General features: G+C 32.8%; 1 protein-coding gene across 1 annotated transcript; it reads right to left on the bottom strand.

The window, feature by feature from the left end:
* Window positions 1-7,226: 7,226 nt before the first annotated feature.
* On the bottom strand, window positions 7,227-11,951 carry LOC131661068 (phosphatidylinositol 4-phosphate 5-kinase 1-like). Its single transcript, XM_058930473.1, has 8 exons — window positions 10,635-11,951; window positions 10,368-10,532; window positions 10,070-10,235; window positions 9,842-9,952; window positions 9,539-9,732; window positions 9,309-9,439; window positions 9,154-9,211; window positions 7,227-8,400 (listed from the first exon to the last, which is right to left on the bottom strand). Exons 1-8 carry the CDS (start codon window positions 11,633-11,635, stop codon window positions 8,094-8,096), a joined length of 2,133 nt encoding a protein of 710 aa, XP_058786456.1. The 5' UTR covers window positions 11,636-11,951; the 3' UTR covers window positions 7,227-8,093.
* Window positions 11,952-16,883: the final 4,932 nt, after the last annotated feature.

Here is a 16,883-nt window from a genome sequence, read left to right as displayed (position 1 = left end):
AACAAATTAGAAATCAAATTAGCTGCACCTTAAAGAATAGGAGATAAAGAGCAGTTTCACAACTGGAGATAAAAAGCACCATTTTTAATTCATAGGTTAATTTTTCTTCCTTCCATGTTTATTCATAAAGTCACCTCACCTCTACAAACTACATACTACTAAGTGAGTTATTGTCTCTACCTTTTCAAATAAGTATCTTTAAGAGATTATATTGGATGAAAATGATTAATTAATGAAATGGCTACTAAACTAGTCATTTGCAAAAACAAAATTTTATCAAAGAAATTTGGGTAAAGGATGGTGGTGTTTCTTATTAATAATATCTATTTCTCTATATTTTATCAAACACAAACAATATTCATTTCTCTATATTTTTGTTAAAGGATTAAAAACCAGACTAAAAAAATTCATTATGAGTTGATTCAGTTCATGCAACAGAAATTTCTAAAATCATCCATATGTGTACCTTAGCAAAGTATCCGTAGCAAAGTATCATACAAATTTCTAAAATATCAAACCCAAATCAGTTGATTCATATAATCAATTGCAAATAAAATCATTCATATATGTACCTTAATAATGGGTTGGATGAAGCAAGAAGTGTTGATTTTGACCAAGAAAACCCTAAAATCCCACAGACCGGCGGCGGCAGCGGCGGCGGCGGTGGCGTGAGAGTGAGACGACGACGGAGGGACGGGGAGTGGTTGAGAACGGCGGAGGGAGTGAGAGGAGGAGTACTGGTTGAGAACTTGCGAGGAAGAAGAAGACTGTTTCTGAAAAAATAGCGTGTTTCTGGAAAAAATTAGCGTGTCTGTGTTTTATGAAAAATTTAATCAGGGCTACAAGAGCGCTTTTCAGAAGCGCTTTCATACCCAGCCCTACAAGAGCGCTTTTCAAAAGCGCTGTCATACCCCATCCTATAAGAGCGCTTTTAGAAAGCGCTTTCATACCTACCCCCTATAAGAGCGCTTTTAAAAAGCGCTTTCATTCCCCCCCCCCTATAAGAGCGCTTTTGAAAAGCGCTTTCATTACCCCCCTATAAGAGCGCTTTTCTAGCGTGATTTTTTATTTTGTTTTTAGACAAACCTACCAAAGCGCTTTTGGGCATAAGCGCTGTCGTAGGTGTGCTGTTAAAAGCCAATTTTGGCGTAGTGGAATAGTCATAAAGGCAACAAGTAAGGATACCTTAGCATTTGGAGGGACGATCATCATTTATCGAAGGCAACATCGAGGGACGAGATCATTTTATCGTAGGCAACTCGAAGGGACTATTATCTTTTTATCGAAGGGACTATGATGATTTGAATCGAAGGCAGCAGGCTAAGGTATCCATACGCTCGAAGGGACTTGACTATTATAATCGAGAAGCATCAGAAGAGGAGTTACCCTACAGGTGGGTGTGTGCAGCAATCATGTGATTCTGATTCAATTATATTATCTTGTAAATTAGTGATCTAGAGTCAATTAATAGTCTTGCCACTCCCTATTGTTACTAACCACGCAATTAATATCATGTAGAAAAATAAAGTGCGGAAATTAAAAGTTCCTACGCTATTACAAGGCTTCGGGGAGGGGGTTACATAACCAAAACGGGAAAGGCAAAAAATAAATGCAGAAAATAAACCTACAACTATTACAAGGCTTTGGGGCAGTTACATAATAATTAATAAAATATGTGGAAAATAAAAAGCCTAATTACTATTACAACCCTTAGCAGTTACATAATATGAAAAACTATGAAGAAATAAAATACAGAAATAAAAATCCTAATTACTATTACAAACCAGGAGCAGTTACATAAATTATAAAAAAAATTACGCGAGAAAGTAAATAGCGGACGAATTGAGAAATCGAGAAAATATTTAAAGAAGAGGATGAAAAAGATTTGATGTTTAGAAAAATATTTTAAGTTAATGTTAATTGAATCCTAAATTAAATTATGATTATCCTAAATCTAATCAATTATTGAAGAAATTATCTAATTATTAAATCAAATCAAATTAAATCTAATCTAATTAAATTTTAAATTGAAATTTAGTCTTAATTAAAAAATCTAATCTAATCCTAATTATAGTCAATTAAAATAAATGTTAAGACAATCAAATCAAATTAACTATTAAAACTAAATGTTTTTGTGATTTTATGATTCTATGGAAATTAAATGAATTAAACAATCTAATTACTAAAATTAAATTAATTAAACAAAAAGGTGAAAGAAAAAATAATTAATAGTCTAAACTCTAATCTTAGTCCTAATTAGTTATGGGTTAATTTTAATTATGCGGTTAAATAAAGAAAATTGTAGAGAAAGAAGAAAAAAAAACTGACAAAAAGAAAGGGTAAACCTGGGGGCCGAACCCGAGTTGGGAAGGTGATTGGCGCTTGTATGCCACCAGCTGTGTCATCGTGCTTATGGTGTTAATGGATGGATTGCCGGCGGTTAAGGCGTGAAAGAGTGATGCGGATCCGGTTGATTTGGTGGTTCTGACTGAGTTCCACTTCTCTTTTGTTTTCCTCTTCTACGTCTTTGGTAGATTATTTTCCATGTGATTTCATATTCTTCCCCATATGTATTCTCTCTTCTCCATTCACACAAACTAAATCAAATCAAATCAAAAGAAAACAACACTTTCAGAATAATAATCATGGCCATCAATTGAACCAATAAAAAGCTAACAAAAATAAAAAATAAACAACACCACCTGAGGGCTTCGATGGCGGTTTGTGGAGGAAAGATGCACGTTGAACCACTCGGTTCTACGGTGAGAGGAAGATGTAAGTTCTTGAGTTTCTTTTTGAAAGTGTTCTTGATGTTCTTCAACAAGCTATGAAGTTGTTATGGTATTCATGAGAGAGTGAAGTTTGATCTTAGAGAGAAGGAGGAGAAAATAATTTTTGTGTTTGTGAGAAGAGAGAGTGTGAGAATAAGGGTTAGAAAGTTGTTGTGAATGCCTAATGTGTAAAAATTAGTGATATTTATAGTGTAACTTAGGTCAACAAATATGGAATAAAAAAATCAAATATTAACTATTCATTAAAAGCTTAAATCAAAAATTATTTGATTGTGATATTTTAAATGATTAACTAATATTTTCTTAAAAAGATCTTTACTTGTTACCCAAGTTGTGAAAGTATTAAAAATTGAACAAATAAAATTAAAAACTTTCTTTTTTGGATTTTTTTTGAATATTTTATGATTTTTGGTGATTTTTTTGACTAAAAAATGCATAAAAGTGAAAATTGACTATTTTAAAAAATGCCTATTTAATTAGTGCGAAAATTAAATTAAAATAATAAAAAAATGCAATTTTTATGATTTTTGAATAATGGAAATAAAGTTAGAATTAAAATTAGAAAACAAATATAAAAGGAAAAATGTTAGAAGTGAGATTCGAGCCTAGGACTTCTCGCTCATGTACCTTTTAACCTCAAATCCTTACCAACTGTGCGACGTCACTTATTTGAAATAAAATGACGTTTGCAAATGTATGAGGGCAAATTTTGGGGTATGACACACCCCAAAAATCTGAATTGATTATTTAATTAGTTATTTAATTAATTTAACATGAATAAATGAAGTATTTTATTTTATGACGCTTTGGTGGTTTATGTGAAAATTTGATGATTACGGTGATTTTGTGATGTTCGTATGAATTCGGGAAATTAAGGCGATTTTAGAACAGTTAAGATAATTAATCGAAATTATTTTAATTAGAATAAATAAGAGTTATTTTGGTGTTAGAGACATTAAGAGCAAATATACTCTTTAGTGGAGATAAGTGAGGGTAGATTTAGAAAGACCACTTTAGGGGTAGGGGTTATATAAGGAGAAGGAAGTTGAAATATTCATTGTGTACATTTGTGGAAAGAGGAGGCAGAGAGAAGAACAAAACAGAGCTAGGGCACAGAGAGAGGTAAATAGGAATTGTAGAACGCAAGGAGGAATTGGAATCAAGCTTCAATTAAGTTAAAGGGAGTCTGTCTTGATTATTATAATTGGTCTAAGTGTTAGATAATTGTAGGAATTGTGTTGGGGGTTTTGGTTCATGATAATGCGACACTGTGATGGGAATTGATGAATTGGTGGTGTGATGTTGCAATAGATTGATAACCATGATGAATAAATAAGTGTTATAGGCTGTTATAAATGTTATATAATCGTAGGATTCCGAATTCTGAAACTGAAACTTTTTACGGAATCAAATTCTGAGGTCCAGAAGGCCTCCAAATGTGAAAAACGAAATTGCAGCGTTCCTTATGTGTAACGGGCACCATGAAAAATGTCTTATTGGGTCAAATTGTCCATCTATAAACATAAGACCCTGATTACGACAAGTAGGGCTGGAAACAAGTCGAGTCGAACTCACCTCAGCTAAGTTCGACTCGTTAAGAAATGGTCGAGTTCGAGTTCGTGACGAACTTTTTTTCCAGCTCAAACTCGACTCGTTAAGAATTGGCCGAGTTCGAGTTCATCACGAACTTTTTTCCAGCTCAAACTCGACTTGTTAGAAGTTCACGAACATCTCGATTCAACTCGTTAGTTTTATCTTGTTAGGTTCAACTCGCTTATTTCACGGACGTAAAAGTAATTTTTTTAAGTATATATATATATATATATATATATATATATATATATATATATATATATATATATATATATATATATATATATATATATATATATATATATATATATATATATATTTGACATTTTAAATTAATATTTTTTAAATAAAAAATATAGAAATAAAATAAAATTTATATGATTGGAATTTATACGATGTTAATTTTATTTGTATAATTATTTGTAGAAATATTTTGCTCACTTAAGAGTATAAATTATCAATTAAAACGATTAAATTAAAAGAAAATATAATACTAAGATTTAGAGCAAATCTTTAAACCTACTCTTAAAGACAATATAATTTATCTCATATATAATCGAATTGACTCATGAATCTAACGAGTCGAACAATGTATAGTTCAAGTTCAACTCATTTAGTTAACGAACTTAGTTTTTACCTCATATTCAGCTCACTTGGTTCATGAACTTAGTTCAATAGTTTAATTTTCAAATCGAATTTCGAATTATTTTCGACTTAGCTTGGTTCATTGCCAACCCTAACGACAAGAAATGGCTTTGACACCATAACTTAGAGAATATTCTGAGTAGTTGTAGGGTGGCCTAGGGTCTATCGAGAATATTTTAGCATGAGCTTCTTTGTTTGGAGGAGTAACCAGTGATGATTATCTATCATCATATAATTTTATTGAGCATTTGCATATCTCTTCTTACTCGTCCAATTAGGAGTGGTAATAGGTTGGACTGAGTTAAGTTTTGACAAGTCTAAGTCTGACCTGTGATCAATGCATTTTGATGCACATTATTCTATTATAATACTTAGGCATTTCTCTACTTTGTTTTATTAATTTTACTATTTTATTGTGTCTTTAAATTTAAGTTTATCTTTTCCCTTTATTTATTTTTGTATTTTATTTTCAGCAAAAGCAATTATTTAATACTTTTCACTGTGCAGACTATAACTTGAGCTACACGATGTCATTTTGTGCGTTCTGATATGCGTTGGAAAGTTAAGAGAAAGAGCTACAATTTTTTTGTTGGAGCCAAAAGTTGATTCAGAGTTAAGAAGCCTCGAATTATTCGTTGAAGTTACATTACATACTAGTTAAAATAATTAGAATGGAGCTGTTTACTTTGTGTTTTCGGGTCGGATTGCATCTTGACACGATTTACCTTGTATTATAAAAGCTAAAAACCACATCTACAATACATTCTATTTATTGTTCATGAAAAATACATTGTTGAGCACGAATCTTATAGAGAACTAATTCCAAAGGGTTGATCTGTCGTAATCGTATCGTCGTTAACTTTGAGATTTTTATACTTTCCAACCAATTTCAATTCCTTTTTAATTCTATCTATAATTCTGATTGTTTTATTCATTTTCCATTGTTTGCTTAATTCAATTGCATATTTATAGAATAAGATTGGTTTATTTTGATTTGATATATATATTTTGTTGATCGTGAACGCGTTTACTTAATTTGTGTTTGTGTTATCTGTTTGCTTAATTCAGATTTAGGAACATAAATCATATATTAGTTTCAATCACGCTTGTTATTGTTACTGTAATCGAAAGGGCTTGAGAATTATGTAACCGATGATTAGTTGGAGACCAAACAGTAGATTAACTTATTTCATAATCACTTATTATAAATTGAAACCGAAAACCCCCCTTTGTCACAATTAGTTGGTTAATTTATTCAAGTATCCTTGCGATATGATACTCAAGCGTCGCTTCTCCCTTACTATAGTTTTTATTTGCTCATTTTTTACCCGTGCGCGACAGCTGATCAACCTGCTAAAATCATCAAAGCCTATATTTTCCCCATAGTCTGTCATAGATTTATTTTTGGTCTGAGTTTGACCTTTTTGAAAGTCTGACTAGTTTGTTAGTCTACTTTAAAGCCTATCTTATTTGAACATTATGTGAATAAACTATTTAATTAATGTTTATATAGATTAAAAACTAAAAGATCAATGATACTAAAATTTGTTTGCATTGACTTGTATAAGCTTACCCAATAACATAAATTTTGTGAAACTATTTATTCAAGAAAACTCATGAAAACAACTTATGACTTTGTTCATAAAGTGTTTTCATCATATTTTCACAAATGTTTCAAGATGATAAGTTTTATTTTTAATTTTAATTCAAAGTATACTATAATAATGATAGTAAAATTATTCATATTTATTTAAATAGACCGGTTAGATAAGTTAAAAATATTTTTTCATGGCCTGAGGTCTAACATTTTTACCTAAATAGACTTATAAAAAGACAATTTCTTTTCCCACCCTTATTCTTTCTCACAAATCCTTGGTAAAAATGCAAAAATGTCCATAACTTTCGAAGATGCATCTCCCAACCAATTTTTGACAAAAACAGGATAAAATGCATTCGAAGATGCATCTCCAAAAAATTCTAAAGACAATTTGGAGTTTTCAAATGTATGAATCACACCATAAAAATAGAAAAAGAAATTGCCTGGAAAAAACCTAGACCTTCTATATTAAAAAAAAAAAATCTTATCTAACTTAAACCTGTATAAACTAAGCGTAGACTCGTGTTAGTCACCCCCAACATTCAACTAAACACTATTTTAAAATCTTTCTCCTTCTCTCCCTTTCCATTCATTAAAATCTCAACTCTCCTCCCAATGTATTAACCAAACTTGCTTTTTTGTTGGAAAAACCTTTTTTATTATTTATACCGAATGCGTAGGCCTCTCTTTTATGCCAAGTTTGTTGAACCTTTGGATTATTAAAATTCAAAAGCACAAAAAGCATAGATAGCCATCGCTCTCACATACCAAACCGATTCATATTACGTGCCCAAATTTATTGCTTTGTCGCGTTGATCGTTTATTGGTATTGTTCAAAAGAAGCAAAAAGTACATACTCTTGTATTATTGTCATTATGCTTTTTCAAACTTGGTTATAGAGTGACAAAGAAAGAACATTAACCAAGGAAACACCCAACTCTTTCTTTCTCTTCTTTTCATGCTTTATGCTTTACTCACTGCAAAAGTGAGAAAACACCCATTTGAATGCATACTGATACAGCAGAGAAAGCTAGAAACTGACAGAATGAGGGGTCCTCTGTAGGAACTTTTCTTTCTTGCTCACCAGGCAAATCATCAACTTTTTATCTCTCTCCAATCCAATCCAACCAAAGATGTTAACTCATTCATTCATTCATCATTTCATTCAATTTCATTGTGTCCATCTTTGACTGTATGTACAGTTATTTACCCCACCACCTTGGTCAAATTTGAATCCCTCCCACTCCATAATCCACATGCATACACATTTTTCTATTTTTCCCTATACCCTTTTCCATAACCATAACATAAAGAAATAAATAAAAAAATCTCATCACATGCTCTATGATGCATTGCATTGCAATGGCTATGAGAAAAATTTAGCCATCAATAGCAATAAGCAAGGCCTCATTTCACCAATGTGTGTCCTGGTTCAATTCACCTATTGCCTCTCTCCAACCATGTTGTCATTTGTCCTCTACAAAGATTCTGTGTATGAAATCCCTAAACCTTTTGGAATATAGCTTGGGATCAACGGCTGAGATCGAGGCGGGGTCCACTTGTAGTGACTTGTATGCATGCTCTAGCTTTTTGCTAATATCATAGTCTTGAAGAATGTCAATGATGCCAAAATATAGGATTACATCAGAGATCTCACCACTACTCTCTGAAGAGGTTAATTTGCTACTTCCAGTGTGCTGCTGATCCAATCCAGCTTTACACACTCTCTCAGCTCTTGCTGGCATGTTTATTCCCAGCCGGATTAGAGGTCCCCTGATACATCAAGAATAATAATTCAATTAAAATATTTGAATAGTTGGAATATAAAATCACCTATCAAAAAGAGAGCTCAAGAGAACCAGATTACTAAAAATTAAGACTTAAAATTTAAATTCGCGTATATCAGAAGTAGTGACATTTTTTAAATATGTAATTGGCACGAATATATATTTCCTAAGGCTTAAGTCCTAGATTTGCAGATAAGGTTCTTCTCTTTTCTGAAAGATCTAAATTACTCCAGCATTTGCTGTCAACAAAACTTACTACAACTTGGCCATGACAAATCAAGTCATTGTGGTCCATCACAACAAACAGGGTCATATTCAGAGAAGGAGATAAATATGTCACTTCTAAATCACAGATAGAGAGGACTGGAGAATGCTGATTAGTCTGCCATTGCTTTATTTCTACATGACCAGTGGCCATTTCATCTCAACTAGTTGCATGCGCATGGGCCACATTGTTAGTTTGTGGTGGAAGAGCATTTTGCATCTGTTTTGTATTATGCTTGGATCCAGATGGACTCTAGAAGAAATGATGGGTTGGGGAATTCAAATAACAGCTTAAGCTAATAATAGAACCGCATCAGAATTTCTGAATCCTTAAACCTTGTCTCTTTAGGACTAAAATTGGAAAATTCAAGGAGGACAATTTTAGTGGTTCATTTATGTAATTTCATAAGGATTCAATCATCATGTTGAAACAACAAGAATAATCAGATTTGTAGGTAAATAAAATAGGGCATACCGGCCTATAGGTATCCACCTCATGTCCTGCATGTCATCATTTTGTATGTCTCTCTTGCCTGCCAAATCCATAATCCCACAGATCTTTTAACTCGTGGATCCAACAAATTCACAGTAAAGGAAATGTTGAGCTAGGAGTAAGTAAGAAAGATATACCTGAACTCAATTCATTAGGTGAATTTTTCATTTCATCGGTTAAGTAATCATCACGAAAATGAAGGCCAATGAGAAAGCTGTAGTCCATTATTCCCTCTGCTTCCAGGAACTCACAGTCTTTATCAAGTTGCCTGAGAAAAAGCCATTACAGAAAACTAATTATAAGAACATCATAAAAATGCTGAAAGTAAAAGAAATATTCTACCAGGCATAGGAGAAAGGTTTCGTACCATTTAAGCTCTTGAAACCAAGATTGCTCCAGGCGAAAGATATAACTAAGATCAAGGTCTTTAAGAGTAGTAGTCTCATCAATCTCCTTATGAGGCTTATCAGTTGTACGGCCATGAGAAGAACCTTTAAGGTCAAACCGCTTATGAATCCGATACTCCGAACAAAATACATTTCCCATTACAATAAACCGAGTCTGTTTTTCCATAGCAATACAACTATCCATTAATCATTATACTATGATAAAGATTCATATACTACTATCATATCAGTTTAGTGAAAAAAATAAATTAAGTAGTCCAAACCTTTTGACCTCCAATAGGTTTGACACAATGAACTCCTAGGAACTTTGTAACCAGCGAGTTCTTGTACTGAGAAACATGCTGATAGTAACTGGGAAGCATCTTGATCAGCACCTGACATGGCCACCAACTAATCATTAAAAAACAGAGAAAAAAGCATGGTGACCAAAAGCTGAAACTGAGATTTCACCTTGCTCAACACCGGTTTTATGTTAACAACTAGCTACTAACCTTGACTTCAGACTTCTTCAAGGTCTTGATAATAAATCGGTCATCTTGAGTAAGGTAAAAGGAGCTTCCACTTTTGCCAGGTGAAGACATTTCCCTCAGTGTATCGTTGCCACAAATCGCAAGCATGTAATCAGCCGGATCTATAGCGAATAATTCCCTCAAATGCCTAAATACCCAACAATAAACAAACGAACAAACACGCACCCACCAAAATACAGACATTATTAATATCCACACACACACACAAAAAATCAATCAACATTCAACAGAAGAAAATCGATGTAGAAAATATTAACACCTGAACACCACTGGATTGTAGTCTTTCCACCTGAAGTCCACCGATTGATGCGGAGGCGTAAACTTAGAGCCTTCCGGAGGGAACCTCGTCCAGAACTTCTCCTTTGGATCAAAATCTCCCGACCTAAGCTCTCGAGGCACCGAAGCATGCTTCCCAACACAATATCTAAAACCAAAACAAATCCAAAATCACATTAAAAAGGCCAAACTCACAAAGATAAACCAAATTCTAATGCTCAAACTTGCAATGTATATACCAATAACTCACCTAATACCCAGTTGAAGATTAAGGATCAAATCATAGCTCTTATGCCCCTTAGAAACTGTAAAACCAGGTTTCTTAACATCCCCATCAAGCGAATAACAAGGACTCTTCTGCAACAACCCTGCATCTCCACCACCATTCTCCGATTCACTTCCGTCTCTATAAAACATACACGCCTCCACATTATCAACAATATCACAAGTAATATCACCAGCTTCCCCATCAAGTTCCCAAATACAAATCCTCGGAAAAACCACACTCTTCGAACCATCCACAGACACAGAAACAGAAACTCTCTTATTCACATTCCTCTCTTCCTCATTCCCCCAATTCCCAGCCGAAACACTCCCATCGCGCCACGTAAACACACCTTTCCCCTTCGGCACACCGTTATCCCAACAACCTTGATACCGGTTCCCGTTCTTCCACATCAACATCCCATTCCCCGATATAGCTCCACATTTCCACTCTCCAACATACTCATTCCCGTTCTTCCACATATACTTCCCTTCCCCATCTTGCAAATTGAACCTCCACCATCCCTCATACACATCCCCATTCGCATAACATTTCTCACCAAACCCATGCTTCCGATCAGAAACCCAACTACCTCTATACGTATCACCTTCCACACCAACAAAACTTCCAGAACCTTCCATTCTCCCAGAAACAAACTCCCCTTCATAAGTCGCCCCTGAAGGCCACGAAAACCTCCCTTTCCCCCACGCTTTTCCCTTCTTCCATTCACCTTCATACATACACCCATCACACCAAACATACTTCCCTTTCCCGTGCGGCGTGTTCCCGGATAAGCTTCCACTATACACATCACCATTCGGAAGCTCCTTTTCCACAGTCGTCGGCGACACGCGCCGTGTCCGCGGTGGTCGACGGCACGGTGCTGCAACCACTACCATTTCCATCTCCTCTGATTTGTTCTTCTTAGCATTATTAGTCTCTTGAAGGTGTTGCAGCTCTGAAACATTTAACAGCGTCTCTTGCATTGTGGTTTTGTTTCTCTAACCGTCGGTTTAGTACTTACTACGGCGGAAGAGACATTTACTGTTACTGTTGTTATTGTTGTAGTTGTTGAATGCACAATGTTTGAGAAAATGCTAATACGAACATTACCAAAGTTGGGTAGTGTGTTGTACTAATTCGATTCCACGTGAATTTTTTTTGGTAGTGTAGAAATAGTGGTTGTGTGTGTGGTTCGTCGGTACCTAAAATTTGGTTTGATGTATGAGATGGAATGGATTCATAGGGATCTATGCGAGGGTATCCTTTTCTACGGTTTTTGTTTACTTTTAACCCAACAGCTATTGATATTTTCTCTCTTTTTCTTTTTCTAGGTGGAACAAGGTAGCGGGCATTTTCTCTGTTATATCAAATGAAATGCAAGTCAAACATGTAAAAACCCAACCATTTTAGTGTTTTTTTTTTTCTAATGAATTGTGAATTGTCAAGGTTGTTATTATTAATTATAATTAAGTAAAGTGTTGTTATTAGTGTTGATAGTTGGTATCACGTAGTATAATCAAGGACGTGTTACGGTGTTTACTTAAAAGCTGTTGATGGAGTGATTTGGATTGTGTATTCTAATTTTCATAATCATGGTAGTAAATAATTGTATTCTAATTTTCATAATCATGGTAGTAAATAATTATATACATATTATATACATACTAGTGTTATATAAGATAAAGCTAATTAGTGTCTCCGAAACACTGGTTACAAAATTAAAAAAAAATCCCTCTATCCTAAAATAATATATATATATATATATATATATATATATATATATATATATATATATATATATATATATATATATATATATATTCAATATATTGAAGATAACATATTTTTTTTATTTGTAATTCTTAATCAGTGTTTGAACATTCGTTAACATGATCCAAAAAATATTCCTACAAATATGAATCATTTAAATTTTAATTTCAATGAAAAAGTCAATGTAATTTTTTAATTTCTAAAAGAGTTTAATTATTTTTATTGATATGGCATACACAATCTTTGTTGACATAGATTATAATAACGATTATAATAACATGTTGACTTATATAATTTTATCAATTTAATTGTATTAATTAATTCATTGTAAATAAAAAAAATTATTTATTAAAAAAGAAATATAATGAGTTGAAAATTTTTTAGGTTGGACAATTTTTAAAGATGTAAAAGGAAATTCAACTTAGTTGAGGAAGAAGGGGGAGACGAAATGGAACTAATTTGATGAAGAAAACAAATTGAGTACAGTTTATTTTCAGTCGATTTAAATTTTCTTATAGTATGTCTCATTCACTCACATGCAAATTACATTTTAATTAATTTTGCTTTTGTCGCACTACTACATATCCAAAGCATAGTAGCACTTGAAGGACTTTATCTACCTATAAATTGTGTGTAATGGCATCAGATTAAGCAATATAATTCAAAATACATATGTATCTTCCATTAAGAAAGTTCACAACTCAAAGTATAGATAGTGAGGCCCAAAACTACCTTATCTAAGATACTCACCTCAGCATACTATGATGACACAACAAAGTAATTCATCTAAAAGCCATTTATGCCACTTATAACACGTTTATTACTCAAGTATTTAAAAGTATCAACATGGTCACATAGTTTCAAATTATATGGAGAGTATATAGGTCCCTCGACCTATATTGGAAGCAGTTACACATAGTACAGCCTAATCTTGCACCTAGTCCAATCTCTAATGGCAAGTCATCAGAAATTCGTTAATTTTCCACTAATTTGAAATTTACAAGGGTCTTTTGATACAACAAATAATCATAGACAAAATGAAAAATTTAAAACCAACTGCTAAGTAACACATATCTAAATCTTGATTCTCTTGCTGCTATTCATAACTCACTAGATTAAAAATCCTCCAAGATCTTTACTAGACCTTGAATTAATTCACCTTCTCTTAACCAAATCACTCCAAAAAATTTCTAAAGCGATCTTCACTCAATCCTACCAGAGAAACCAAAAACTCCATAATTTTGTCTGCAATGTAAAGGTTCAAGAAACACAAGAAAATGGGAGATTTGAATTGGTTATAAGTATGATAATTTTTCGCGCAGCTCAAACACAATATTAACAATGATAAAAAAATACTCAAGGATTTTTTTACTGGTTCACTGTTAACTAAGTTAATATAGTCCACTTGTCAGAGTGAGTTTGCCTTCTCAGTAAGGACTTAATTCACTAATCAATCAGATTACAACTCAAATACCAATTGTCAATGGCTTCTCGAGGCTATTGACTAATCCTAGTCCCCCAAGGAATACAATATCAAAGACTAACTGGCAATGCCTTCTTGAGGCTACATACTAAACTTAGTCCCATAAGGAATACAATTAGAGTCATAATACAAAGCTTGTCTATTTACAATAATGCTTCTTAACAAGTGGAATCTTGAAATTCATATCATATCATACATGTGGTCTCTTAGGGGCCAAAATTGTGCTTTATTTTGTATTTAAGTCCCTCATATCCCGTTGAGGCGAAGATTTCTATCTTCTTCTCCCCGGATAGAAGAAACTTAAATAGGGGCAGCTGTCATACTCCAATTTTTAACCCTAAGATCTCACCTCATTTGCATTACATCCAAAAAAAGTGTGATCACCATTATCATTGTTCATAATCATTCATGCATTACTTGCTAACCAAATAAACAAAAAAAAAGATTGTGTTTGTTTGTTGCTTATTTCTTAGATAACCAAATAACCAAATAAAGTTCAAATGAGCCTCCCTATGCTCTTAATTAAAACTTGCAAAAACCATTGGAACCATAACTTTCACATTTCTTCACAAAGAATCAAACCAACACCATTTGAATTTGGTACAGCCAATTGCTCTGATTTTCCCCCCACAAACCATAAATTGTGCCTATAAATAGAGGCCATTGCCTCTTGATCCAAACACACCAAAAAATTTCACTTGAAAGCTCCAAAATTCCTACTTGCATAAACTTTGATTTTTGAGTTCCAAGCAATTTCCATGTCAAGTAACCTCAAACACTTCCTATACACCATATAGAAGTTGTTCAAACACCTATATCCCATATGTAACACTCATATCATCATCCTTCATTTCCAACTTCAAGCATTGTAACTTGATTTGGGTAGGAGGATTTAGACTACTTCAAGGTGATATAAGCATTCAGTTAGCATCACCAATGTCCCAGGAAGTTGTTCAAATCATCAAAACTCATCTAAAAATGCTCTAATATAGTCTTCGATCTTTATCTGCAGATGTAAGTTGTTCAAACTCAAACTCTAGCGTTTGTGTACCATTTTCAACAAAACTCGATTCTATTATGTTTGTTGCAATGTGAGGGTTAAAAACCCTCAACTGTTGCCTATTTGTTATATGTCATTTAATTTAATTTTGAAGTTTTAGGGTTCATATGGTTTTCTGGAAAATTATTGAGTTATATTTAAAATAAATTTATGATTGATGCATATTTGAAATTGTGGTGAAAAATATAACAATTTTCATGTTTACAGTTTCTCATTTGGTTAAGAATTGAATGAATTGCGTTTTCCAGAAATCCTTCATCTCAAGGTTGAATATGAAGTTGATTTTTTGAACTTTGAGGCTTGTTTTTAAATATAATTTTATGGAAGTGTGTTTTACAATAGATGTATGGCCACCCCAATGGTAGAAGTAGGCATTTTAAGTCTCTCATTGCCTTCAAGGGTGCGGGTTTGTATCCTACCTTTTGCTATTTTGGTAATTTGTTTGATTTATAACCTATTTTACTATATAATTGCTTGAAGGCACCTTATGATTAACACAGACACCTGACTTGGTGGCTAAGGATATAAGTTGTGATATTGAGAGTGTGGGTTCAAGCCTCCTATGGCCCCAAACCTGATTTTTTTTATCACTTGTCTCATTTAATTTCTTGGCAACTTTGATAATTAATTTAATATAATAAATCAATTTATTTTCACTTGATTTTTTGTACATCCTTCATTTATGTGACATTTTTTGTGAATATATTTTAAAAATCCAAAAGTATTATTTATTTGATCAATTTTTTAATTAAATCAAAAGTGATGTTTTTATACTTTTTAAAAGGTCTTTAAATCAAATGTTTTCAAATGTTTTCTTCACCAAATGTTTTGATTAAACTTGTGTGATTATTTTAGGGTCAGCCTTGGCTTCTTATGAATTTCATACCACGATCCTTTAGTTCTTCAATTAGGGTTTATTCAACTTTTAAAAATGATTAGGTTAGTGTACATATTAAAACCCTAATCATGAAATTCTTTGATCTTTTGAGTTCAATGCAAATACTTTGTTGATATTAACTTGATTACCATGGTCTATCTTTGCTTATCCACATATGCTTGTTGATTTATATCTTTGTACCATGCACCTTTGGTTATGTTATTACCTCTGTACTTTTATATATATATATATATATATATATATATATATATATATATATATATATAACTCCACATGCATGAGATATCCATCCATTATCACATCATACTCACACTTACATGATATGATCTTGAGGTATGTCATCCATTTTATTGATCAAACTTTTAATTGAATTTATTAACATTGATATCTTAACTCACTTTTGTTTATATCCATGATACATATAACATGTCTCACACACCACTTGAGATACTCACCTTTAAATGCTTGCTTGATATGTTTGATTCCTTATTGTTGCCAAACCTCCAAAGGAATGAGATAGTATTGACTAGAATTGTCAAGGTACTCATTCTATTTTCCTTCTCTTTTACTTTGTGCTTAATATTGTTAAAGCTTAACATCTCCCCTTGTTTTAAATCTGGTTTTGTATTGTTAAAGCTTAATCTCTTTTAAATCAGCCCCGGTTTTGTATTGTTAAAGCTCAACCACCACTCTTTTAAAATCAACATTTGCCTTGTATTGTTAAAGCTTGGCACCTTTTAAAACTTAATGTGTATTGTTAAAGCTTAGTGTTGATATTTGTAAATATATAGTGTTAAGAATATTTGTATATAGAATAGTCAGATATCGACTACATCATGTAATTATTTATCATCTATCTATATATAATAAAGACTCAGTAGTGCTTTACAAAACACACGGTTTATTCAAATGTCTCTTAGTCTCTCGTATTTCAACATGGTATCAAAGGATGGTGTAAGATCTGGTGGGCCACTTACTATCAGGTTTCCACTATCGGACCACCCACTATTTATTTCTACG

The sequence above is a fragment of the Vicia villosa genome, linkage group LG3, assembly GCF_029867415.1.
Source record: "Vicia villosa cultivar HV-30 ecotype Madison, WI linkage group LG3, Vvil1.0, whole genome shotgun sequence".
In the NCBI taxonomy this organism is placed as follows: Eukaryota; Viridiplantae; Streptophyta; class Magnoliopsida; order Fabales; family Fabaceae; genus Vicia; species Vicia villosa.
The sequence above is the reverse complement of the archived record's forward strand: the minus strand, read 5'-3'. Positions and strand labels throughout refer to the sequence as shown.

Coding starts and splice junctions, on each gene's coding strand:
- LOC131661068 (XM_058930473.1), bottom strand. CDS start 11,635: ATGCAAGAGACGCTGTTAAATGTTTCAGAGCTGCAACACCTTCAAGAG. Junction 9,953..10,069: donor TGAAGAAGTCTGAAGTCAAG/GTTAGTAGCTAG, acceptor TGGCCATGTCAG/GTGCTGATCAAGATGCTTCC. Junction 9,733..9,841: donor AACCTATTGGAGGTCAAAAG/GTTTGGACTACT, acceptor ATGGAAAAACAG/ACTCGGTTTATTGTAATGGG.